The 26,517-nt window shown below is 39.7% G+C and overlaps 1 protein-coding gene and 1 pseudogene across 3 annotated transcripts in view; one reads left to right on the top strand and one right to left on the bottom strand.

Annotated features, from left to right (window-relative positions):
- Cep70 (centrosomal protein 70) overlaps positions 1–26,517 on the bottom strand; it is a 60,196-nt gene that overhangs the window by 27,576 nt on the left and 6,103 nt on the right. For 2 of the 3 annotated variants that reach the window (XM_031343464.1, XM_031343465.1), the window contains 9 exons: positions 21,242–21,364; positions 13,312–13,402; positions 13,090–13,213; positions 12,178–12,358; positions 6,157–6,326; positions 4,314–4,370; positions 3,112–3,196; positions 2,933–3,021; positions 28–102 (listed from right to left, as the gene is read on the bottom strand). In XM_031343464.1, coding sequence (XP_031199324.1) covers positions 28–102; positions 2,933–3,021; positions 3,112–3,196; positions 4,314–4,370; positions 6,157–6,326; positions 12,178–12,358; positions 13,090–13,213; positions 13,312–13,402; positions 21,242–21,364 — 995 coding nt within the window. Of the gene's footprint in view, positions 1–27; positions 103–2,932; positions 3,022–3,111; positions 3,197–4,313; positions 4,371–6,091; positions 6,327–12,177; positions 12,359–13,089; positions 13,214–13,311; positions 13,403–21,241; positions 21,365–26,517 lie in introns of those variants that run through there. The other variant, XR_004111331.1, reaches the window with a different exon arrangement.
- On the top strand, positions 14,190–14,837 carry LOC116072538 (annotated as a pseudogene).

The following is a 26,517-nucleotide window of genomic DNA, read 5'->3' as shown; positions in this document are numbered from 1 at the left end:
GCACAAAGTCTGAAAAAATCTAATTACTTTATATTTTTCTTAAGGGTTTTCTCCAGTTTCTTCACTTGTTGTTTATAAAGTCTTAATTCGTGTTCTGTGGGCCTGTAGAGAAGAAATCATGATGAATACATGAAATTTACTTAAGAGATAAAAACACGTACCAAACAATAAAAGATTATCTTGTAATCAATAACATTAAATTATTTTTAATTAAACTTTATGTGTATGGGTGTTTTGCCTGCAAATATATCTGTGTATCACTTGTGTGCTTGCTGCCTGTGAAGGCCAGAAGACAGCATCGAATGCTCCGGAACTGGAGTCCAGATGGTTGTGAGCCACCATGAGAGTGAGTTCTGGGAATCAAACTCTGGTCCTCTGGAAAACGGACAATGCTCTTGTCTGCTGAGCCATCTCTCCAGCCCCTTGTTAAATCTTTAACTCTTAGGTGTTTGCTAGGCATTTCGATTTCATTCTGTATAATTCCTTATTTAAAGTGACCATTCACTCTTGAGGTAATATGGAACTTGCTTCTGGTATACCCGTCCATCACCCAGTCTGTTTACATTTGGATATTAACATATCTAAATCTTTTTTAAACAAAAACTTGTTTTCTTCTGAGCTGGGTGGCTTTTGTCAACTTGACACAAACCTAGACATATCTGGGAAGATGAAATCTTTTCTTTTCTTTGAGACACAGTTTCTCTGTGCAGCCCTGGCTGTCCTAGAACTTGCTCTGTAGACCAGCCTGGCCTTGAACTCAGAGATCCACCTGCTTCATAGAGTGTTGAGTTTAAAGGCGTGCACCACTAAACTGGAAAAACAAACAAACAAACAAACAAACACCACCTCAATAAAAGTGGCCCATAGGCAAGACTTTGCAGCACTGCCTTGACTAGAGATTATGTGGGAGGGCCCAGCCTACACCTGAGCCCAAAGTCCTAGATGGTGTAAGAGAGCAGTCTAAGCAAGCCACGAGGAGCAAAGCAGTAACCGTGCAAATCCATGGCCTCTGCTTCGGTGCCCGCCCCAAGGCTCTTGCCCTGACTTTCTTGGATGGTGGATTCTAAGTTGTAAGATGAAGCCAACCCTTCCCTCCCCAAGTTGCTTTTGGTCATGTTTGTGTTTCATCAGGGCCAGAGACACCCTAGCTATGACCTATGACCCTCGTGAACGTCACTCCTGACTCTCATGCAACAGGTCACTGCTATCCTGGGCTTATAGTTCAGGATTCACAAACATGCTTTAAGTTCTTACTCCATCTTTGTATGGTCCACAGCAAGTTTTCAGACTTAATGCTATGAGGCCACTGCATAAGCTTTTATCATTAAGTTCTAAGTCTTTCAGAACAGGGGGTGTTAGTTTTGGTCATTGTTTTACCCCAAAACCTGGGATAATGCCTGATTTACAATAAAAGGTACTGAGTAAAATTAAAGTTTTATCAATGTTCATTACAGGTAACACACCACCACCAAGTAGTATTTTCTTTTTATAATTATGTTGCCAGTTTTCTGTAACAGAAACAACTGACTTTTTGCTCCTATAACACAGGGTTAAGAAAAAAAAACAGCTAAAAGTAATTTTGGAAACCCACTGAAATTGAATGTGTTATAGAAAGTAATCATAGAGTATACATTTCAAAATCATGAAGTTACTAAAATTCAAATGTTTTCACCTCAAAAACAGTAAGCATTTGAAGTAACTGATGTTAATTAGTTTGATGTAAGTATTCCTAAAATACATGACTTTGTATCGTTCTGCAACTATAACTACAATTTATCAATTTATAATTTTAAAAATCACAATTTAAAAATGTTAAAATTAAAAATGTTATGTGAAGTTATAAAGACAAACAAGAAATACTGTGATCCATTTATACAATATCTAGGAAAGACAAAACACGTCAAAACAAGTCAGATAAGGGTGTGAGGATAAAACTACATAAACATAAAGACAATCCTGGGGAGAATTTTCTCGGTGGTGAGTGTTCAGAGGTCAATATATATCACCACTTTCAAATTGTGTATAATATATTGTGCATCAACCATACATGACTGTAGCTAGCTTTATGTTTGTACAGTATGTGTATGTGTGTGTTTGTGTGGATATGAGCATGTGCGTGTTTGTGCACAAGTGCATATGCACGTGTGTGTGAAGACCAGAGATGGCATTGGGGATCATTTTCATCGCTGTTTATTCCTGCACCTAATGCTGCAGTTACAGGTAGATGCTGCTACAATTTGCCTTTTCACAGGAGTGCTGGAGATCTGACCTCAAGTTCTCACATGCTGGCACAGCAGACAGTTCTCCAAATGAGAAGCCCTCCAGCCCTCATGATAGCTAATTTTAAGAGAAAAACTAAACACAGGCTGAACCTGGGCTTGCAGAGACAGCTACGTCTGGTAAAGTGCTTGGCATGCAGATATGAAGACCTGAGTTGAAACCCAAGAATCTACCAGAAAGGCATGAGGGTACACCCTTATAATCCCAGCACTGGGAACCGGGTGATCCACAGGCAGATCCCTAGAGCTCATTGGCAAGGCAGCCTAGTCTAATTAACAAGCTCCCAACAGGTCTCAAGGAGTGATCCTGTCTCATCACACAAGGCAGGCCGCCTAGGAGTGTCCCCCGACACTGACCTGGAGTTCCCACAAGCAGGAGCACAGATGTGCAAACTCAGCTGCATACAGGCTTATAAACACAAATATGGAAAACAAAACCCTGAATCTCCTCAAAGTTCTTAGCCAATTTTATCCTCACCATGGATTCCTGCTTTCTCACTCCCCTTGCTTGCCTAAGGATTCTTATTGCATTCACCATTTGCCATGGCACACAACCAGTCTAAGGGAGCCCAGGAGGGTCAGGTACTTCTTGGGTTCAGTTTTGGAGAAAGGAGGCAAGAATGGCCGTCTGACACTCTAAGAGTTTTCCTCACCTGTTTTCCAGATCTTTCTGGAGGCTCAGCTTCTCACCTACCAGCGCATCAATCTTGGTTTTTGATTCCTTGAGTTGCTTCTGTAACGACTGCAATGCATTTCACAGTAAATAAGTAACTCTCCTAGGGGATTACTTTGCTTTATGAAAAGGTATTTGTCAGTTCCCTGGTCTCCATACCATCAGAACACCTTTATAATTTGGCGAGGCACCCAGGTTTATGTAGTCTTTTTCTTCTGACTGACTGTCGTCTTCCTCACACTGCCTGTGGGAAGACAAGCACACTACATATTGTGGAACTCTCTCCTTAAAGAGAACATGTAGCTAGCAAAACTGAAGCCAAATTAGTAAGGGCTTAATAACTTGAACATGGAAATCCCAAGTTCCCACTTGTTTTACAAAGAACAGTATCACATCACAGCAACTATCTACTCTTAGAGTGGTCTGTTTAATGACTCTTAGAATGTGTGAGGACAGAAACCTTGCCATAGGACACAAGAGGGGATGAAAAATACATGAACGAACAAACAAAATACAAATGGAACATTTCCTGGTCTTTTTAAAAATACACTGTACACATACTGTTTATTCCTTTTAGTACTTTCAAGTCATAAAAAAAAGCCTAAAGAAAAACTGTAGAGTACAAGTGGCCCCATACACCATCCCTCTGCCTCACAATGACAGGACATACCACTATGCCTTACATTTACTTGCATGGGTTTAATGGGTGTAATGCATAGGACTATGGAGACAGAGGAGTCAAGCCAGCTGGGGATTCACTATGTAGCCTTGGCTGGGTTCATACTTGTTGCTGTTCTCTTTCCTTGGCTACCTCAGCCTACAGAGAGCTAGGATTACAGATGAACTAATACACCCAGTTATATTCCTGATTTTTCACTGACATTCTATCATTAGTATTTAAATTTATATAACTATGTTTTATTCTGCACCTCAGCCAATGAATGTACTATCTGTCCATATACTTTATGAATGTACTTATTATCCAGTAGATATATAAGAATGCTTCAACAAAATAAAAGGAAATACACTTTTGTTGCTTCATGTAAATACAGTACATTCTAACCTAAGCAGTAAATTACAGTCTTACAGACCTTTATTAAAAGAACTTCAACATGAACCTATGAGGAAGGTGTGATAGGGAACACAGAATTTTGTGGGGAGGGGGGAGAAATGGATGCTAAATATTTTTGAAATACACTGTATTCAGATATCAAATTCTCACAATAAAAAAATATTATACTTGGAAAAGAACTTTATAATGATATAAAGACTTCCATAGCATAAAGTCTCAAAAGTTACAGAAACTTAATGTATAATTATAAAAATAATATAAGAAAAATAAAAAATTATATTATTTATACCTTTGTATATGAAGTTTTCTAAGCTTACATTCATAGTAATCAATTAAACAAAGCAATCTAGAAAACAAAAAACACGTTCAGTTATTTTGAAAAGGTAGTATTTACTATACTTTCTACATAATTTCAAATTATAAAGATAAAAATACGGATTGGGGATGGAGAGGTGGCTTAGCAGTTAAGAGAGCATACTGCAGGGCTAGAGAGATTTGCTGCTCTTTCAGAGGACACAGGCTTACGATCATCCACAACTCCAATTCTAAGCCATCCAATGCTTTCTTCTAGACTCCATAGGCACAGGCTCACATGTAGGCAAAACACTCATACACAGGAAAGAAATTTTAATTTTTTTTTAAGACTTATTTATTTATATGTGTATGTACAGCATATGTTCAAGTGCCAATGGAGGCCAGACGAAGGCATCTGACCCCCTGGAGCTAGAGCTACAGGCAGTTGTGAGCCACCATGCTAGTGCTGGGAATAGAACCAGGTTCTCTGCAAGAGAACCTCTAAGCCACCCCTCCAGGCCTAAAAAAATTTTAAAGTGTATAGTACTTTTGCAGAAGACCCAAGTTCAGTTTTCAGCACACATAGGGTAGCACAAAGCCCCCTGTAACTCCAGCCCTGGAGGTTTCCAATGGCTCTGGAAGCACATATATCCACATACATGTATACATACACACTACTCAAAATCAAATCTTTAGCACAGATTGTCTGGCAAACTTAAAATTTTTCAGTAATTCTTTTCAGAAACAAGTATTACACTGAGCAATATATATAACTCCACTAATATGTTTATAAGCATGTCTCACTTTATTAAATACATATTCTTCCTGTCCCAACAATCCTACCTCTGGCAATCTTCCTCAGAAATGTCTGCCCAAGGCTCAGTGGTTAAGGGAACTTGCTTCTCTTACTTGGGACCTGGGTTTGATTCCATCATACCATATGGCAGCTCTCAACTGTCTGGAATTCTAGTTCCAGGGGATCCAACACCTTCTACTAATCTCTGCATACATATATACATACATACACACACATACACACACTAAGGCGTGTGCACACACACAAAACTGATAAATACTTTTTGTTTATTTTGTTTGTTCGCTTTTTGGGGTTTTTTTGTTTTGTTTTGTTTTTCGATTTGTTTTTGGTTTTTGGTTTTTCAAGACAGGGTTTCTCTATGTAGCCCTGGTTGTCCTGGAACTCATTCTGTAGACCAGGCTGCCCTTGAAGGTTTTTTGTTTTTGTTTTTGTTTTTGTTTTTTGAGACAGATTCTCACTGTATAGCCCTGGCAGGCCTAGAACTCAGAGATCTATCTACCTGCTTTTCCCTCCCAAGTGCTGGAACTAAAGGCATGTGCCACTATACCCATCCATAGTTAATATTTTAAAAATAAATGTCTAAACCCATTCTTTAAGGAGTTAGAGAGATGGCCCAGTGGTTAAGAGCACTGGCTGCTCTTTCAGAGGACACAGGTTTTATTCCCAGTACCACAGGATAGCCTACAACTAACTGTCTATAACTCCAGGTCCAGGGGTGTCTGATAACCTTTTCTGGTCACTGTATATAAATACATGCAGGCACAACATCTGTACATATAGAATAAAGTTTAATAAATTAATCCTCAAAATACTCTTAAAAATCATATTCACACACATGCACACTTACATTCACACATGCATGCACAGTACAAATGCACACATACACGTACACATACACAAAATGATGAACTAGAAAAAAAAGGAGAAAAGGAGATTTCTGCAGCAAAAGATCTAACCACCATCAGGAATTAGCTGGAAAAGTCCACCTAGTTCCATTATCATCCTATGTACTAGGCATTACTGTCTATCCAAGACTGAATGAGGAGCTCTCCGGCAGAGATGGGCAAACACTCTGTTCTGAGTGACAATGCGCTCTTCCTCCTCTTTGGCAATTCTGCAAATCTCCCTTTGCAAAGAAGCAATGGTCTCCTCTTGCTCCATTCGGTTTTTCTTGTAATGCTGGCATTTCATCTGTAACAGCATTGTAAAAGCATAGTTATGATTAGATATGTAGGACATGCTGTCTTGTCATACCTGTGTCACTATCTCCACTGAGATGTGTCATTCAGTAAGTAGCATCAAGCCTGTTTAAAACTGATGCAAGGAGTATTACTATGTCACAAATGTGAAAACATAAAGTAAGGAAACTATGTTGACTGCATGCATTCAAAGTTAAATAATCAGTAAGAGTTTTAAGAATCTATATGAAGGAACTGGAGAGATGGCTCAGCAGTTAAGAGCACCAACTGCTCTTCCAGAGGTCCTGAATTCAATTCCCAGCAACCACATGGTGGCTCACAACCATCTGTAATGGGATCCAATGCCCTCTTCTGGTGTGTCTGAAGACAGCTACAGTGTACTCATATACATAAAATAAATTATAAAAAAAAAAAATCTACCTGAAGCCAATATAATTTGTTATTTTAGTAAATTTACAAAACCAGGTCTCTATATAGTCCAGGCTGGCTTCCATCTTGCATATTATTGTATTAGCCTCTAATTGCTAGGGTTTTGTATACATTACTATGCCTAACATACCTAGGTTTAGATAAAAACAATAATCAAGAAGAGACTTATATATTAAAAATATTTTTAAATAACTCCAAAAGAAAATTTAAAAATTTAAAATGATCTATGCATTGCAAATGATGTAGTCAGTTGAGACATCCAGGCAAGGAGAGAATAAATCCAGAATAGGTCCATAACCAGGATAATCAGTATGTGCCTTAGATTTATAAAAAAAAAGATATCACTTTTAAAACAAAACACTCATGGCCAAGTACATGGTCATTTGTCCAAGGTGTCAAATTTATTGAAAATTAGCAATCCTCAAAGGGGTAATAGTCTTAGTTGCTGGCAATATACCCTCTCCTAGTGACCATGAAATAAACAGTAATCCATCCTTTGCCTTGGCACTCCATGAAACCGGGGCATGACCTCAATAACTAAGTGATGAAGATGCCAGTGTGTAAGTTAGCCAAAACCTGGAAGTAATCATTGAGGTTGATACTGTTCTTGGCATATATTCATTAAACAATAATGAGATTCATAACATTTTTGTGTATCATGTATTCTGACAATGCTCATGTCTGTATCTCTGTGTCTTTCTTTTGCTTCCCCATTGTTCTTCATTTCCCCCAGTCTGGCTTCAACTTTCAAGCCAGCATGCACACTGCAGTAAGCACAGATGTGCCAAGTGTCTGGTCTGTTAACCTACCGTCTTTGGAGTATGCCCAGGAAGAGTATAATTTATCATATGGTAGTTTACTTTAGGTTTTTGAGATGCCTCCACACTAATTTCTACAATGGCTGAACTAATTTCTATTCCCCTTGGTAAGGATTCTCTTTTTTCCAAATCCTCATTATCACTTGTTGTTACTCGCTTTCTTAATGACTGGCATTCAGACTAGAGTAAAATACGATCTCAAGGTGGTTTTAACTTGCATTTCCTTGGTGACTAAGGGTGTTGACCATTATCTGTCTATTTATGGGTCAATCTTTTGAGAAAAGTCTACTTATTAATTAGCCTATTTATCAACTGATTGTGGTTTGTTTGTTTGTTTGTTTTTGAGGCAGGGTTTCTCTATATAGTCCTGGTTGACCTAGAGCTCACCATGTAGACCAAGCTGGCCTGGAACTCAGAGATACTCCTGCCTCTGCCTCCTGAATGCTGGGATTAAAGGCATGTGATACCACTCCTGCCTGCATCTTTATATATTCTAGATAGTAATTCACAGCTAGTATAAGTTTCTCCCCTTCTACTGGTTGTGTTTTTACCCTGTTGCTTGGGTCCTTTCCTATGGAGAGGCTTTTAAATTCTCGATTCTTGATATTATTTCATGAGTTATTTGAGTCCTTTTTAGAAAGTCCCTGACTATGTCCATATTTTTAAGAGGATTCTTTGTTTTGTCCCCTAAAAGTTTCAATTTGAAGTATTACATAAAGATTTTGATTCATTTTGAATTTATTTTTGTATGGGGTAAGAGATCAGGATCTAGTCTCATTTTTCTACATATGGATATTCATGTCTCCCTATACTGTGTTGAAGATGCTGTCTCTTTCTCAAATGTAGTATTTGGCATTGTTGCCTAAAATTCAATTGGCTGTTAAGTGCCTAATTCTCAGTTTTGTATTCTATTTCACTGATACACACATTTTATACCAGCAATACCAAACTGATGTGTTTTGTTTTTTTTTTAAGAATTATTTATGAGCCGGGTGGTGGTGGCGCATGGCTTTAATCCCAGCACTTGGGAGGCAGAGGCAGGTGGAGGATTTCTGAGTTCGAGGCCAACCTGGTCTACAGAGTAAGTTCCAGGACAGCCAGGGCTATAGAGAGAAACCCTGTCTCGAAAAACTAAAAAAAAAAAAAAAGAATTATTTATGTATATGAACACAATGCAGTTGTCTTCAGACACACCAAAACAGGGCATCAGATCCCACCACTACAGATGGTTGTGAACCACTGCTCTTAACTGCTGATCCATCTCTCCAGCCCACCACACTGTTTTTGTTACTATAGTTTTGTGGTTATAAACCACAAAACCTGAAACCAGAGTAGTACTACCTCTAGCATTGTCACCTGCAATCAGAATTGCTTTCACTACCAAGGGCCTTCTGTGTTACCTCATTCATATTGGGACTGTTTACTCCATTTCTGTGAAGACTGTCATCTGAATTTTGATAGTTATTATAGAAACTGCTTTTGATAATAAAAACCACTTTCTAATTCTGCCAATTCATAAACTGTGAACAAAAAGACTTTCATCATATAGTGTCTTCTTCAAATTATTTGTTTGTTTGTTTGTTTGAGACAGGGTTTCTCTGTGTAGTCCTTGCTGTCCTGGAACTCACTCTGTAGACCAGGCTGGCCTCGAACTCAGAAATCCACCTGCCTCTGCCCCCCAAGTGCTGGGATTAAAGGGATGTGCCACCACTACCCAGCTTCAATTTATTGATTTTACTTCAGTGTTTCACTTTTCAGTATATGGCTAAGGACTCAGTGGGCAAAGTACTTGCCAAGAAAGCAGGAGGACCTGCACTCTGAGCCTCCAAACCCACATAAAACCAGACGCAGTAGCACCCATCTATATTTCTACCATACATATGGCAAAATGGGAACAGAGAGGCAGAAAAATCCCCAGAAGCTCACAGTCCACGTAATCTATGCTCTGTACAAAATCCATTATGATCTGTTCATAGGGCTTTATTGCACATGGCACAAGGCAATATAACCATATAAACAGAAATATCATATCTATACAGGCCACTAAAACCTCTACATAGGATACCAAGATCCATAATGGGAACTATGACCTCTAGTAGGACATATGAAATCAATAAATTTCTAATATGAGCATTTAACAGGTAGAAATGGATCTCTACTCATGAGCATTATGACTCCATATAAGACATTATGAGCTCAGTGAGGAGGACACTAAGCTCAAAACAGAGCAGCATAAGATGTGCACAGGGAACTGTAATCTACAGATAAGACATTATGACTTTTATTAAAGAGGCACTTAGGACATCTATAAAGTATTCTATGAGCTGAACATACATGCAATATGTGATCCCTGCCAGGAACGTGTGCTGCATATAAGTGAGCTAGGAGATATACAGAGGAGATTGTGACTCTATACAGAACCTTATAAGCTGCAGTGTGATCTACATACTTCAGGGTGAGCTCTAAATCACATGCACTGTGAACTCTGCACAGGGCACCTCAGGTCCATCAAAAATACTATGAACCCGCTGGGCAATGGTGGCACACACCTTTAATCCCAGCACTTGGGAAGCAGAGGCAGGTGGATTTCTGAGTTTGAGGCCAGCCTGGTCTACAGAGTGACTTCCAGGACAGCCAGGGATATACAGAGAAACCCTATCTCAAAAAACAAAAACAAAAACAAACAAACAAACAAAAAAGCCCAGATACTATGAACTCACAGATATCATATGTTCTTTAATCAAGAGCATCTTGAACTATTCAGAGGTGCACTGTGAGTTTATAAAGGACACTATGAGTTATATAGATACATTATAAGTTCAATACAAATCAGACACACGCAAAGGAGAGGTGAGTATGTATGTGTACTGTAAGATGTATACTTGGGACTATAAAGTCTAAACATACATTATGAGCTTTATTCAGATGTGATATAAACTCAGTGGAGGTGTATGGAATTCTCCACAGGTCACTGACATGGCAATGAGCTCTATACAAGTTCACTATGAGAAATCCACAAGGCACTATGAGACCTGAACAGGGCTGTCTTAGCTCCATGCAGAGGACTATGAGCTCTATAATAGTCTTTATAGGCTACAAAAACAATCCTACAAATTGTTCATGTAGAAGATGAGGTCTGAACTGGGAGCTCTTCATAAGTGAATTATGTGTTCTACAGAGAATTCCAGGAGCCTTCTACATGGCCTAGGACCTCTAAATATAGTAGTATGGATACTAAAAAAGGTGTACTCTGAACTTCATGCAGTTGAAATGAGCTCAATCTGTGGCACACAATATACTCAACAGAGGTACACTACAAGTTCTACATAACACCATGCACTTTATTATATAGGCTTATTTATATATTAAGCTCCGTCGGGTAAACTGTGAGATCTATACAGGTTTCCAATAAACTCCGTTGTCTTAGGTTTACTATTGTGATGAAACATGATGACCAAAACCAACTTGGGGAGGAAAGGGTTTATTTGACTTATATTTTCACATCATAATCGATCACGGAGGGAAGTCAGGACAGGAAATCCAACAGGGCAGGAATCTGGAGGTATGAGCTGATGCAGAGGCCATGAAGGGGAGTTGCTTACTAGCTTGCTTCCATGGCTGGCTCAGTCTGGTTTCTTATCCAGGACCTCCAGCCCAGAGGTGGCCTCACCCACCATGCGCTGGGACCCCCCCACATCAATCACCAATTAAGAAAATGCCCCTATATACAGGTGCACTATAAGATCTACACAGGACACTATAAAGTCCAAACAAAGCATCATGGGCTATATGAAGACACTGTGAGCTGTGTACAGGGCAATATATACTCAGTACAGGGCAAGAGTTATATTCTGGGTATTATGACATTATATATGCATTGTACTAGGACTTCTTTGTAGATAACTGACTTCTATAATATTCATTATGGGATATACATAGAGTATTATGAGGCATTTACAGTGAAATCTGACCTCATTACAGGGCAACATGAGATCTATTTAGGCACTTTTACCTATATACAGGACATGACAGCTCTAAACATGGTACTATGTTTGCTAGAAAGTAGACTTAGATTTACAAGTGCAGGAAAATTGCTGTGCAGGTACAATGAGCTATGCAATAGTACAGTATGAGATGCTGAAAAGCACAGTGGTTTAGGAGCACTTCCTGTTCTTCTAGAGGACCTAAATTCAGCTTCCAGCATCCATAACCATCACAAGCTCCTGTAACTCCAGCTCCAGGAGACCTAACACTCTCTTCTGGCCTCCAAAAGCATCCATACATTCATGGCATACATTCACATAGACACACACATGAATCTTTTAGAAATACTCATGAAACTACAACACGCAGCCATATAGATGAATTTCAAAATGGGGTACTAAATAGAAAAGATCACCTGTTAATACTACTGGCCTATGCCAATGTTAACTGTCTTCTTCTAACAATCTATCCACATACTTCAAAGCATCTGGATTTCCTTGACCTCTTTGCCACAGACATACAACATGGAAGGCACATGGACATTACCTGGGACTATGATGAACTGTTTCAACACTAACCATTAAATAACAAAATAAATAATCAATACAATACCTGTAACATTTTATATTCCTTTTGAAGGTCTTTTATTTTATTTTGTTGTTGGCAAGCCCTGTTTATGGATTCATCTTCCAATTCACCAATTTTGGATTTCACACTGTCCACAATCTGCTGCAGGTCATTGGCTCGCTGTTCCTGGTGTGCCGCTCGGCTCTGTTCTTGCTGAAGCTCACTTCTAATTAACAGACACAATTCCTTCCCTCAGTGTTAAAATAAACCAGATCATACACAACATATAATAGCTTACTTTCCAAAATGTCTTCACATTCTTAACATTTCTTATTTTGTTTTGGTGTTGAGAATCAAAAATTAGCATAATTAGCAGTGAACTGCAGCCCGGCCTCTAGACACTTCTGTCTTCTGATAAGTCTGCAGCCATGCCCCTGACAGATCCAATCTCATCCACCTTACAGGAGAGAGTGACAGAAGAGACAGAGGGCGCCCTTGCACATCAGTGCTAAGTGTTACAGGAGAGAGTAGCAGAAGAAACATAGTGCCATTATACATCAGTGCTAAGTGCTATCTAAAGTCATCTACTCAGTGTTTGCCCATTTATCTGTAAAAGTCTTGTTATGTTTTACATTTAATTCAAACGAAATTACAGGGGGCTGGAGAGATGGTTCAGTGGTTAAGAGTACTGGTTACTCTTCCAGAGGACCCAAACTCAGTTCCCAGCACACATAGTGGTTCACAATCATTCATAACTCCAGTTCCAGAGGATCTCATACCCTCTTCTGAACACTGAGGGTTCAGGTAACCACATGGAACACTTACATATATGCTAACAGAAACACTCACACACATAAGACATTAAAAAAAAAATCTAAGTATAATGACACTTCAGGATCCTCTTCAGAGCTGTGTTTAGAATGCATGCAAACAACCCGGTGCCCCCCACAATCTTACTTAAGCTGCTGGTTTGTCTCTATGAGCTCCTGCATCATGGTCTGCTGACGTGTTGTTTCTTCCATCAACGTTTTCAAAATCTGTCTCATTCTTTGTGATGATTGTTTGTCAAAAACGATGAAATCTGCATTGTAAGAAAATTATATAAATTTACATATATATGCTTACACACACACACACACACACACACACACCCCTAACGAATCAGCAGGCTGTAGTTACCTCTGAGATCAGCTCCTCTGACTAGACACAAAGGTTTGAAGCCATGCATCACCAACAGCCCGTTGATGCTTTCCCATTCTGCTTCCTCCTGCTACAAGCACAGCAGAGAAAAAAGGAATCTTTAAAGATGTGGAGGAAACTCTTGCATATGATTTCCTATGTTTTCTGAAAAGAACTTTTTCTCCAACAGACTTGATTTTTAGATGTACATGTTTGTATGTCTGCATGTAGGTATGAGCACATTAAGTTCAGTTGCTTGTAAAGACCAGACAAGTGTCAGCCCCTTGAATTTGAGGTGGTTGTGAGCCACATGACATGGCTACTGTGCTCTGTGGCAGACCAGCAAGCCATCTCTCCAGCACTCAAAAGGTTTTATAAATATTTTTCCTCCAGATAGGGTCTCACTATGCAGTCCTGGCTAGACTCAAACTGACAATATCAGCCTTGAACTTAAAGAGATGCAACTGCCTCTGCTTCCCAAGTGCTGGAATGAAACATGTGTATGTATTATTCATATTTTAATATGAAATTGTAGTAAATTAAAAGTAAAACACATTTTTTACTAAGATTAGCAACAGAATAGAAATGTGAAAATGAGTAAATTGTTGCATTATACAAAATAGTTAGATGTAGGCCTTAATGGGTTTTGTTAAATTAAAACAAAAACAACTTGTAATTTCAGTGAAACAGATAAATCTAATTAACAAGATCAGGTCATACTCAGAGGACACAACTGAATACGAAAAACCAGGCACTCTGAAACAAGTATCCCTTTAACAATGATGAAAAAAGAAATCAAGGGTTGGATGAGGACTGACTAGGGAAATGGCTTTTTCTAAAGAGCAGGCTCTGGCCAGGTAGCTTTTATGACTTCAACAATGAGGTTAAATAAGCAGAAGAGAGATTTAAGTTCTACATCCAAAAATCAGATTGCAAGATTGATCTGTCCAGGTTCCTCTTTAATGTGAACCCATTTGAGATTGTTCAGCTACTCCTGAAGTGACAGATAAAGAAATAAAGGAGAGGTTTCAGCAGCTGTGTAATATTGATGTGTCCCGACAAAAATCAAGCACAAAAGGCTTTTGAAGCTGTGAACAAAGCTTACAAGTTGCTCTTATATGAAGGACAGAAGAGGGCCCTGGATGTAACTCAGGCAGAAAAAACCACATTGTTAAGGGACAAGGGATTAAAGGAAGGAAAGCCTACAGACGTAGAGAGTGATCCTGAACTGTTCAAACAAGCACTATACAAACAAACATTAAAAGAGAGAGAAGTCAAAGACACACATGGAGGAAGTGACAAAGTGGGGAATGAAGCTCAAGGAAAAGTAAATGAGAAAAGTCAAGATGGCCAAGTAGATAGAGAATGAAATCTGTAGGCAAACACTAAAAGAGAAAAAAATGAAGAGTCAGACCTTCCCAAGGCCACTCAAGGTCAAAATAGAGCATGAGCTGTCCCCTGGGTCACAGCGACAGGCCAAGGGCTCATTCTCTCCTCCCATTTCCACCAACATGGAGAAACATTAACTTTTTATGTTCATTTTTTCACCACAATTTAATACCAGAGTCATCCTTTAATGCACTGACAGGAGGAGCTCAGCTGAGCCCCGTACCTCCAGTTCTTGCTAAACAAGCACAGGTGGAAGGAGCCACCATTGGTGCTTATAAGTCTGTATCTTTTTTTAATTAATCATTTTATTTGTTTACATTTCAAAACATATGTCTTTTGCAGGGGTCAGGGGGGTTGAGACAGGGTTTCTCTGTATAGCCCTGGCTGTCCTGGAACTTACTCTGTTGTCCAGGCTGGCCTCGAACTCACAAATCCGCCTGTCTCTGCCTCCCAAGTGCTGGGACTAAAGACATGTGTAACCAACCACTGCCCAGCTCAAAACCTATATCTTAATATTCTATACTTTACTGGATTTTGATGGTTAGAAACTTCATGGATAGGTCCTGGAAATCATCTTGCTTGTTGTGGGTTCAGACAAGCTTGGGCTATCTCAGAAGTCTCTTCACTTGCTTCTGAAGGTGCCATCCTTAAAGTCCAGGAACAGGCAAAGACGGCATTTGTGAACACACTGTGCAGTCACTCAATGCTCTCAAGACCTGCGATGTCCAACAAGTTTCCTGTATTAACTGACCAACCATTTTCATCTATAACCATAAGCCAGGGAGATGTCTAAGCAGTCATGCCTAGCCTCCAATCTCCTGACCACCACCCCCGACCCCACAGAGAAACCACAGCTGCCATAGCCTACCCCAATCACCATCAACTCAAAAATGGACAGCAAGACAGAAATTCAGCAGCCACCCCTTCGTCTACACCCCCAGACACCAAGCTAGGCTCCATAGGTAGCTATGCATACAGCAGCAGGGGGCAAGAGGGGCACTAGGATCCTAAATCAGTTCACTATAAGAAATGGATATGGTTTTATCAACAGAAATGACAACAAAGATGATGTATGCACCCAACAGATTCACATAAAGAAAAAGTCCAAAAAGAACCTTTTGGAAGTAGACTCAAGTGTGATATTGTTAAAGAAAAGGGTGGGGAAGAAGCAAACGTTATAGGCCTTGTGGAGCTCCAGTTCAAGACAGGAAGTACCATTATAGATGATGATATCCACCTCACAGGGGTTCTCCATGCAATTACCAAAACATTGAGACTGGGGGAAGGAAGGAAGGATCAGAGAGTCAACACCTCTGGCCCCACCCCAGGTAAAGTTTCCCACTTTACCACACAAGAAGATCCTATGGGTGTCAACTATAGTATTTCAAATCCTCCTGGGGAGGGAGGTGGGGAAGGTTGCTGATACTCAGGGTGCAGGAGAGCAAGGCAGACCCAGTAAGTCAGACTATTCATGGTGTTATAGATCATGATTCTACAAGGCTCTCTTAACCAAAGACAGCATGGAGAAGAAGGCAACAAAAGCAAGGAAAATCAAAGAGATGAGAACCAATGTCAACAGTCACCCAACATAGGTATCACACCCAGCATCATCAATTATCCATGGGGATATCCAAAGAACTCTGAACCACAAGATGGCAGAGAGATAAAAGAAGCTGAGGCATCAGTTGAGAATCTGTCCACTCCTGAGGCTGAGCAGGGCAGGGCAGAGCAAATGCTGGCTTACCATCTCTATCAGCATCTGGTTTAGTCACTCAACAAGAGTAAATGAATAGGAAATCCCAGAAACAAGAAGCAAACAAGAGAATGGAACTGAAGATCTTAATTGCTTGCTTTTTGCCAACTAGCCAGGTATCCTGCGGGAGGCCAGCCCCAGCTGTCACTCTTTCTTGTCCTTGGTTCTTGAGGCAGTGGAGGGGGGCGAATATTGTGTGGGGGGGTTAGACTTGATCTTAGGAGATATTTACAGTTGCTATATAATAATAAAACATTTACCTATCTAAGTCTAAGTCACTTTACTGCTAGAGCCTTCTCCCTCTTGTCCGGATGCCTCTAGCTTGTCACTCTAGGGGGAAGTTTGGAGCAATAAACTTGTATTGAACCAGGAGAAGAGAATCACATTCACACAAGGAAAAACTTTTATACAAGCAAATATGGATTAAACTCACATAAATTCATATAGAGATTCATGCATACACATTCATAAATCTCCATTCCAACCAGTTGGGCCCAGCTTTTACACTATCTCATAATTACATACTTATACACACACACATCCACACTTACATATGTATATGGAGCAAAAGACTAAGCACCCGTGCAGAAAAAATTCACTCATTCTGGATGTGTGCTCCTATCTTTATTGCACTGAGAAATAAAAAGCTTCTACCCTTTTTTTGCTAAATGAATTAAACCCAAGTCTGTAAGAAGAAATCTTTGTACCCTTTAGTAAGACTAAGCCTGTCTTGCTATTAAGAAAGGACCTGTTCTGTCCCACGGAAAGGAAAAGCCTGCCTGTTCCTTCTGCTCTCTCTGCAGCTGCTTCCTTTTTCCTCTCCCTCTCTGCATTCTGCATTATCACTCTCTTAATTTTTTAAGTTGCCTTATATTTTCTAAGTTATTCCCCTCTGCATTCTCCTTCTAATCTTGCTCTCTCCTCCCAATCTGGTATAACAATGCCCTTACTCCCACTGCCTTTATTTCTAAGTTCCTGTGTTTAAATTCTGTCTCCTCTCTTTGTCCTCAGTACTTATACATCTTTCAGAATACATGATCACATGGTAAAAAGTTCACCACAAGTTTACACATAAATTCAAATTAGAAATCAAATAAGTTTACAACAGAGAATGTTTACATGCATATCCATTAGGAGTAATTATCTGGCTAAACATACATCACCTGTTACCAGCTCTGTAGGTTCATGGAAAATTAAAAAAAACATAACTTTTGTTACCAAGGTATTAGTGAATTTTTGTATAGATAAACTCAGTCAATATTTTATCTTCTGTCTTAGCACCTACAGTAAATCATTAGTTCCCTTTTTATGACCTTTGGTTAATGGTTTTACAACCTATTGGAATCTGAGTAGTAGATGCCTGCTTGCTATCTCAGAAGCAATTAACTCATGATACTAAAGACTATCAGAGTTCTCATTGCAGTTTTGACTATCAGAAAGGATTTAATAGCAGTGTTATTATAAAAGAGCTTAATAATTATTATAATTTTAGGAATTCTTAAAGGATCATCATTAAAGATTAAGATATCACCGGGCAGTGGTAGCACACGCCTTTAATCCCAGCACTGGGAAGCAGAAGCAAGCAGATTTCTGAGTTTGAGGCCAGCCTGGTCTACAGAGTGAGTTCCAAGACAGCCAGGGCTACACAGAGAAACCATGTCTCAAAAATACCAAAAAAAAAAAAAAAAAGATAGCATCTATTTGTCTATATAACATCACTACAAGGCAGTATATCTTCATTGTTCTGCAGAGATATGCTCAAAAGGGTAGGCTAATACCTAGGGATTGTTATTTATAATAACAGGAAAAGCATATAAGTAGCAGGAATTTTTCCTAAAATGAATTTCTCCTGGGCCTTGCATATTGTAGACTTTAATCCATGGTAGACCCATCTCAGGAAGATCACCTGCCAGTTTTTAGCTTCTACTTGTTGGCTCCTGACAGTACCCAAGAGCTATTCTGTGCCAATATAGAGTTTTACTATTTTAATATAAAGGCATCTTTTTCATATGTCTATGAGTGTTTTGCCTACATGTATGTCTGTACCTGCTGCCTGGTGCCTGAGATCAGAAGAGAGTGTCAAATCCCCTAGAACTAGAGTTACAGACAGTTGTAAGCCAGCATATGGGTGATAATAACTATTTTAAAGCCTGGTTTTACTCCATACATTTTTAATGTTTTTTTAAAGGCCTGATTATTATTTTTACTTTGTGTATATGTGTGTTTGAATAAGTTTTATGTAAAGCACATGTGTGAGAAGCCAAGATAGCACTGGATTTCCTGGAACTGAAGTGACAGACAGTGATGTGCCACCTGATACGGGCACTGGGAACTGAACCAAAGTGCAGCAAGCACTTGTAAGTGCTGAGCCATCTCTCCAGCTCCACCTTTAAAGGTTTTTAAGCTGTTTCATTTTTGGTCATGTTGAAAATTTTAAGAATTTCATCTTTTTTAGCTGGGCATAGTGGCACATGCCTTTAATTTCAGCATTAGGAGGGCACAGGAAAGTAGATCTCTGTTAATTCAAAGCCTTACTGATGTACAGAGCAAGTTCCAGTATAATTCAGGCCACACAAAGAAACCCTGTCTTAAAAAAAAATAAACAAATTTTCTCCAGTAAATAAACAGACTACAAACACCTATGAAGGGGGAAGATTCTGATGCGAAGGTCCTGTTCTCCAATTGGTTCTTGATCGACCAATAACGATACCAACAACCAAAATCTGAGGATGGGGTGGGACACTTAAAGAGTTTTGCAGGAGAATGCAGAGAGAATTGAGAGAATCGGGAAAAAAAAGAGGAAGGAGGAGGAGCAACAGGAGAAAAGCCAACCAGCCATGTGAGTTTTCAGATGGAGTAGCCAATGGCCATTCTATCTGATTATGTCTAGGGTTGCAGGGGCAGTTCAGGAGTACCCAGTCATTATGTTACCAAAGGCATTTTAAGATTAACTGGTATGAGGGAACCTGGGTGAGGGCTGATATAATTTAAAAAAAAAAAACAAAACAAAACTCAGCAACTGCTGTGCATGGTAGCATACACTTTTGATACAAGCACTCAGGAGGCAAGAAGCAGGCAGACCTCATTGAGTTGAAAGCCAGCATGGAATATACAGTCAGATCCTATCTCAAAAAGGGGGTAAGGGGGGCTAGAGAGATGGCTCAGCAGTTAAAAGTGCTGAATGCTCTTCCAAAGGTTGTGAGTTCAAATCCCAGCAACTACATGATGGCTCACAACCATCTGCAATGAGATCTGATGCCCTCTTCTGGGGTGTCTGAAGACAACTACAATGTACTTATGTATAATTAATAAATAAATAAATCAAAAAAAAAAAAGGAGGGGACAAGGGTGAGAGAGCCTGGAGAGATTGCTTAGGGTTAAAATATTTACTGCTCCTGCAGAGGAGCAGGTTCAGTTCCCAACACCCACATGGCAGCTCACAAACATCTGTAGCTTGGGTTCCAAGAGATGCAATGCCTCTTCTAGCCTTACCTTTACAGGCTCCTGCACATAAATATATGTTGAAACAAACATATTTTTTAAAACTAAAGAAATGGAAAAAGTTATCCTGATGGTTTCCTAGCATGACTCACAGCCAAAAAACATCTTTCTTTATGATTATTTATACTTCCCTCTTCTATTTTCTTACACAAAACTTTTCTCTCACTTATCCCTAAGGTTTCTGATCATACAGCTTAACTATTTTGATGAATAAAGGACTAAAATTATCACTGATGTCCTAAAAGCCAAAATCATTATATGAATATCTCAAAGGGTTTCTGTCCATTAAAATTATTAAAAAACAAAAGACTTTGTTTATGGTCACACATTTCACATGCTGTTATCTGATGCCTCTTTTATATTGTATAACATGAATGTGTACATATGTGAAGGCCATTGGGGGTGGGGTCAGCATGAAATGTCTTGGTCTGTTACTTTCTACTATAGTGTCTCTCACTAAACCTTGAACTAGACTGGTGGCTAGCAAACTCTGGCAAACCTGTATCTATAACTCATCCACCCACCTACCATCCATGATGGTACTACAGAAATGACCATGACCACACTGCAAGGTTCTGGGGACTTAATTAAATGCAGGTCTCGTGCTTACCCAACCTTGCTCACTGAGCCATCCTCCAGGCTTTATCTTGTGTCTTAAGAGAAATACAACAATTGTTGTTTACAGATACTGAAAACAGAGACCTGAAGAGATGGCTCAGTGTTAAGAGCACATTACTCCTCTGCTCTTAAAATGGACCCCAGTTCTGTGTCCAGGACCCATGTCAGCTCACAACTGCCTGGAACTCCAGCTTCAGAGGGGATTTGATGCCTCCAGCCTCTGTAGGAACCATATGCATACCTCCCCTCCACACACACAGAATCTGAAACAATAAAAGTATGACAGTCCTTATTCTGGAATTTTTCAGTTATTTAACCAATCTTTTTAAAAATGATTTTTAATTACAAGTTCTTGTGTATGTATTTGGGGATAGGCTGGAGTGGGGGCAGGGGGAGAACAGTATGTTCAAGTGAGTGTAGGTGCCTGCAGAGGCCAGAAGAGAGTGTTGTATTCCCTAAAGCTGGAGTTATAAGTGATTGGGAGGCGCATAATGTAGGTGCTGGGAATTGAACTCAGGCTCTTTAGAAAAGCAGTATACTCTTAACCATTAAGCCATCTCCCCAATCCCACAAAACAATCTTTTTAAAGTCATAATTTTTATATTTGCATACCTAGCAGTCTTTTGAACATACTTTGAAAAATAGTGACCTAAAATATCTTGAGTTTACCTGTTTTTCAATCATGAGTCTGTTTGATAACAGGCTAGAATCCTGGGCTTTAGAAGCTACTGGAGACAGCGGTTCTTTTGTAGAATCTGAAGTAGAGATCGGCAATAAAAATACTTGAGTTCCCTAGATGAAAAAAAGAAAAAATGCAACAGAAGTTACAAGAGGTCCGGGGCTGTAGCTCAGCTGGCAGAATGCTTGTCAATCATATGGATGGTGCTGGGTTCATTCTCTAGTATGCATAAAACTAGTGTGGTGGTGCTCGCCTATACTCCAAGGCCTCAGGAGGAAGCGCAGGAGGAGCAAAGTCATTCTTAGACACAAAGAAAATTGGATGTAGGGTTACACTCACTGAGAGAGACAAACCCACACCCACGTTTCTCAGGCATGGTTTACTTTCTTGCTGAGTGTCTCTTTCCTTCTTAATCCTCATGCTTACAATCTCTACTTACAATGGGCATTTAATCCCAGCATTTAGGAAGCAGAAGCAGGTGGATCTGAGTTCAAGGCCTGCCTGGTCAAAACAAACAAAATCTGTATTTAAAATGTCTCTTAATAATTTGCCCAAATATATACATATATACATATACTAATCAGCTGGACAGTGGTGGTGCACACGTTTGATCTCAGCACTTGGGAAGCAAAGGCAGGTGGATCTCTGTGAGTTTTGAGGCCAGCCTGATCTACAGAGCAAGCTCTAGGACAGCCAGGAAATCTTGTCTCAAAAACAAACAAACAAACAAAATCCACTTCCACTATTCCTACAGGAAAAATCAGATTACCCTTATATAATATTTACTTCCTAGATAGCATGCCTGTACAAAATTTATTTAAACAAATCCTATCTTATACTGTTCTCTGGAATACAACATTCATATAAAGAATGAGAGAAATAGCTGTTTAAAAGAGTATGTATATATACATACACATATACAAGAATCATGGTCTCTGCATGTTGCTCCAGCTGTCTGGAATTTACTATGTAGACCAGGCTGGCCTTGAACTCAGAGATCACCTGCCTCTGCCTCTAGGTGCTATAATTTACAGGTATGTGCCAACATGCCTAGTCCAAGATATTTTGAAAAGATTGTGGGGCTACTGAACTGTTAACATAAAGGAATTTCTATTGAAGAGTCTAAAATGACTTTGTCTAATCCATAGTTTCTAATCAGTTGACCAGTTCACTGGACTACAAGGAGAGACAACAAAAACTTGGTTACACACAGTCTTTATTTCTAAGTATATCAGAAGCCAGGAACAAGAATTTGTTTGATCCATAAAAAAAAAAAGGAAAAAAAATGTTTATAGTCAGTCTACTTGCAATATAAGACTACTATTCTGGGGGAAAAGAATTCCTTGACTTCTTTGATATGTAAATAAAACTTTCCAGGGGCAAAAAAAAATCATATTCATTAGCATCATAGAATCTGAAGATTACTTAAAACTAACTCCCTAGCTAGCAGGAACATGTGAAGGGAGAGCTAAGGCAGGAGAGATCCCTGAGCAGGAGCGGCAATTACAAAGAGCAGCAAATCAACCACACATGTCAGGGAGGGAGAAGGTAGTGAGACTGTCGCTACTAGAAGGAAATGTTCCAGGTTCCCAGATAGTATATAAACCAGACCCTGTAGATCTGCTGAGAAATCTGTCATTGAGAAGCAGTGGGCTGGGCGTGTAGCTAGCTCTGCCTTGACCTTCGCGGTTTGAGTCTTGCAAACCTGGGTAGTGGTGGTAAGAATATAAAGGACAGACACAGAGCTCTGCATGCAAGGCAGCTGGAGTCTGCTGGGGCTAGAGCACCAACCACTCCAGCCTGGAGCCCGGAGCACACATCAGGTACAGCACAGGGAAGGCTTAGCTCTAGGGAAGCAGTCTCGGGCTCTAAGGATACAGGAGAAAGCCCCAGTTGCTAGTCATTGTACAAACTGACCAAGCTTTCCTGAACAGACATTGTGACTCCTGACTGCTGAGAAAAGCTTCAGCCTGACCCACATAGTTAACATCGTTGCCTATTTCCCATGGGCCAATTGGTCTCCAAATCCTCAACAGGCCTTGCTCATATTAAAACACACATTCACTCAGGATTTCCTCCACTCCCTAGCACAGACAAAGCCCTGGGTTGTGTCCTTAGCACTGCTTAAGTGGGGTGTAGCATGCTAAGTGCCTATAATCCCAGCACTCAGGAGGCACAGGCAAGAGAAACAGAGTCCAGAATTAGCAACATAGAAAAGTCCAGGTCAGCTTTGGGCAACAAAAGAACCAGTCTAAAATAAAGAGATATTAAGATAAAGGTCAAAAACTACTTCTCTTCTATAGACATTTAACAAAACTCAAGAGCTGAGAAAATGAATACAAAATACAAAAGCCATTCCAACTTAAAGTTGTGTCTTAGACAAGCTTAACTCTCAGGTAGTGTGTACAAGAAGAAACGGGCTCTCCATTGACCTAGACTCTGCCTTCCCTCTTCTAGACTAGTCTATCACTCAAGATATACTGAATAAATAGTACTTCCAAGCATTTGGCAGAAGCAAATGAGATCCTCTCTGAGGGCCTGGAATTGTTAACATTTAAAAAAAAAAAAAGTTAAGCTGGGCAGTGGTGGCACACGCCTTTAATCCCAGCACTTGGGAGGCAGAGGCAGGTGGATTTCTGAGTTCGAGCCCAGCCTGGTCTACAGAGTGAGTTCCAGGACAGCCAGGGCTATAGAGAGAAACCCTGTCTCAAAAAACCAAAATAAATAAATAAATAAATAAATAAATAAATAAATAAAATAAAAGCTTCACCTCACCTAGCAAACTGTCCAAGGTAACCAAAGCATACAAGAGTAAAATACAAAAGAGCCTGTAGGCTCAACGCTGTAATCCCAGCACTTAGAGGACTGAGGCAGGAGGATCACCACAAGTCTGGGGTCTCCCTGGGCTTAGCAAAGGTTTCTATTACTGTTATAAAACACCATGACCAAAAGCAACTGGCGGAGGAAAGGATTTATTTCATCTTATAGCTCCCCACACTGTCCATCATTGCAGAAAGTCAGAGCAGGAACTGAAGCCAAGCTAAGAGGAGAGCTTGCTCTTTAGGGCTTGCTTGCTCAACCTTAGGCACTCCAGGACCACTCCCCTGATGTGGGAGGGCCCATCAATCATTAATTAAGAAAATGCTCCCACAGGCCTGCAGACAAGCCAATTTAAAGAAGGCATTTTCTCAACTACAGTTCCCTCTTCTCAGGTATCTAACTTTTGTCAGTTGACAAAAACTAAGCAAACAAACGAAAAAAAATCAAACACTCAAGTGAGAGACAGCTACATAATAAGCTCCAGAACCAGCCTGGACTGAAGATAAATATCTAAAACAAACAACAACAACAACAACAAAAAAAAACCAAACCAACAACAAAAAGAAAAGGCTGCATAAAAAGCCACAAAGAAAACAAACAAAAGTAATCTACAAAGAGACCTCTGATGCGGTAATTATTAAGCATTATAATGAAAACAACTATGTCCACTATGTTCAACCTTAAATCATTTTTCTTAGAGACAGACACTCACTATATATCCCATGCTAGCCTTATGCTGGAATCCTGCTTCAGCCTCCTCGGAATCAGGACAATAGGTAAGTACCTGTAGTGATTTACTTTATGCTGGCATATTTCCTCATGAAGAGTGGCAACTAAAGAGGTGCAAAGTTTGTCAATGACACCTGAGAACTGAGTACATTTGTGACTTAAACTTTATTTAAAAGATTTTTCTTTGTTGATGGAGGTATAGACCATGGAAAAGTGCTTGCTTAATAGTTCTAGGACAGCCAGGGCTATACAGAAAAACCCTGTCTCGAAAAATAAACAAACAAACAAAAACAAAAAAACAAAACAAAACAAAAAACCCAAAACAGTTCAATCTACATATACACACACACTAGGGGGTCGCGGAGAGAAATCCAAGTCTTAAAAATTAGATGACAAATGACATTAGTTCCTTGTGTTGTTACTATGAGAAAAGAGCTGACAAATGAAATGTAAAGCTTACTTCGGATCACAGTTCAACAGTACAAACCAGTGACGGGGCAGCAGAAGCTTGAGGACAGGAAACTGAGCCACACTAGCTCCTGCTCTGCTTACTGGTGCTCTCAGGTTACTTAGGCCAGAATCCCAGCCCATGGGAATGTACCAACCATAGCAAAAGTCATCAATAGCGTTAATTCCTCACACTACACCCACAAGCTTGTCTCCTAAGAATTCTAGTTCCTGTTGAGTTGATAATATTAACCGTCACAAATGGTGATAGCTTTTAGAATTGTAATACAAAAATAAAGAATCAGAACATATGAAATGGAGAACTCCAAAGTAGAAGGAACCTTGCTGATTTTATTCAGATATTCAATGTAGGGGTTGGCCCATTCCTCAATGTGCTCACTTAAGAACTACATTGCTGGGGCTAGAGACATGGCTCACCAGACAAAAGCCCTTGCTCTTCCAGAGGACCTTTGTTAGGCAGCTTGCAGCTGCCTGTAACTTCACCTCCAAGGAACTCAACTTTTGGCCTACAGAACTAACTCAGTGGCTAAGAGTATTTGTTGCTTTTCCAAAGGACCCAAATTTAGATCCAAGAAACCTCATCTCACAGCACACAGCTGCCTGTAACTCCAGCTTAAGGAGATACAATATCCTTTTCTGGTCTCCTCTGACACCCACAATTCTACGTACATACATATACACACATACATACATATACATATATATACACACACAAATAAAAATCAAACAAATCTTGCCTATGATGGTAGCACACACCTTTAATCCCAGAAGCCAGGAAACAAAGGCAGAGGCAGGTGTATCTCTGTGAGTTTGAAGTTAGCCTGGCCTATATAGTGAATTCCAGTACTACATAGTCAAACTCAAAAAAAAAAAAAATATATATATATATATATATATATATATATCCAGCAGTGGTGGTATACACTTTTAGTCCCAGCACTTGGGAGAGAGAAACTGACAAATCTCTGGTTGGAGGCCAACAGGGTCTACAGAGCAAGTTCCAGGACAACAACAACAAAAAAATACTTCCTGAGTAGATAGATTCCCACTAGCCAAAATAAGACAATCTGAGTTTTAACAATGATCACTGTAATCAACTAAAACACAGCAAATAACTGCATCTATCATAATGTTTTGTTTGTTTGTTTATTTTTATGAAAGAAAAACAAATGCCTTCAGAAGATCAAGAACCAGGGCTGGGAATGTAGCTCAGAGGGTACAGTGCTTACCTAGAATGTGCAAGATTCGG

Source organism: Mastomys coucha, unplaced genomic scaffold (genome assembly GCF_008632895.1).
Source record: "Mastomys coucha isolate ucsf_1 unplaced genomic scaffold, UCSF_Mcou_1 pScaffold23, whole genome shotgun sequence".
In the NCBI taxonomy this organism is placed as follows: Eukaryota; Metazoa; Chordata; class Mammalia; order Rodentia; family Muridae; genus Mastomys; species Mastomys coucha.
Note: the sequence above shows the minus strand (reverse complement) of the source record. Positions and strands in the feature narration are given on the sequence as shown.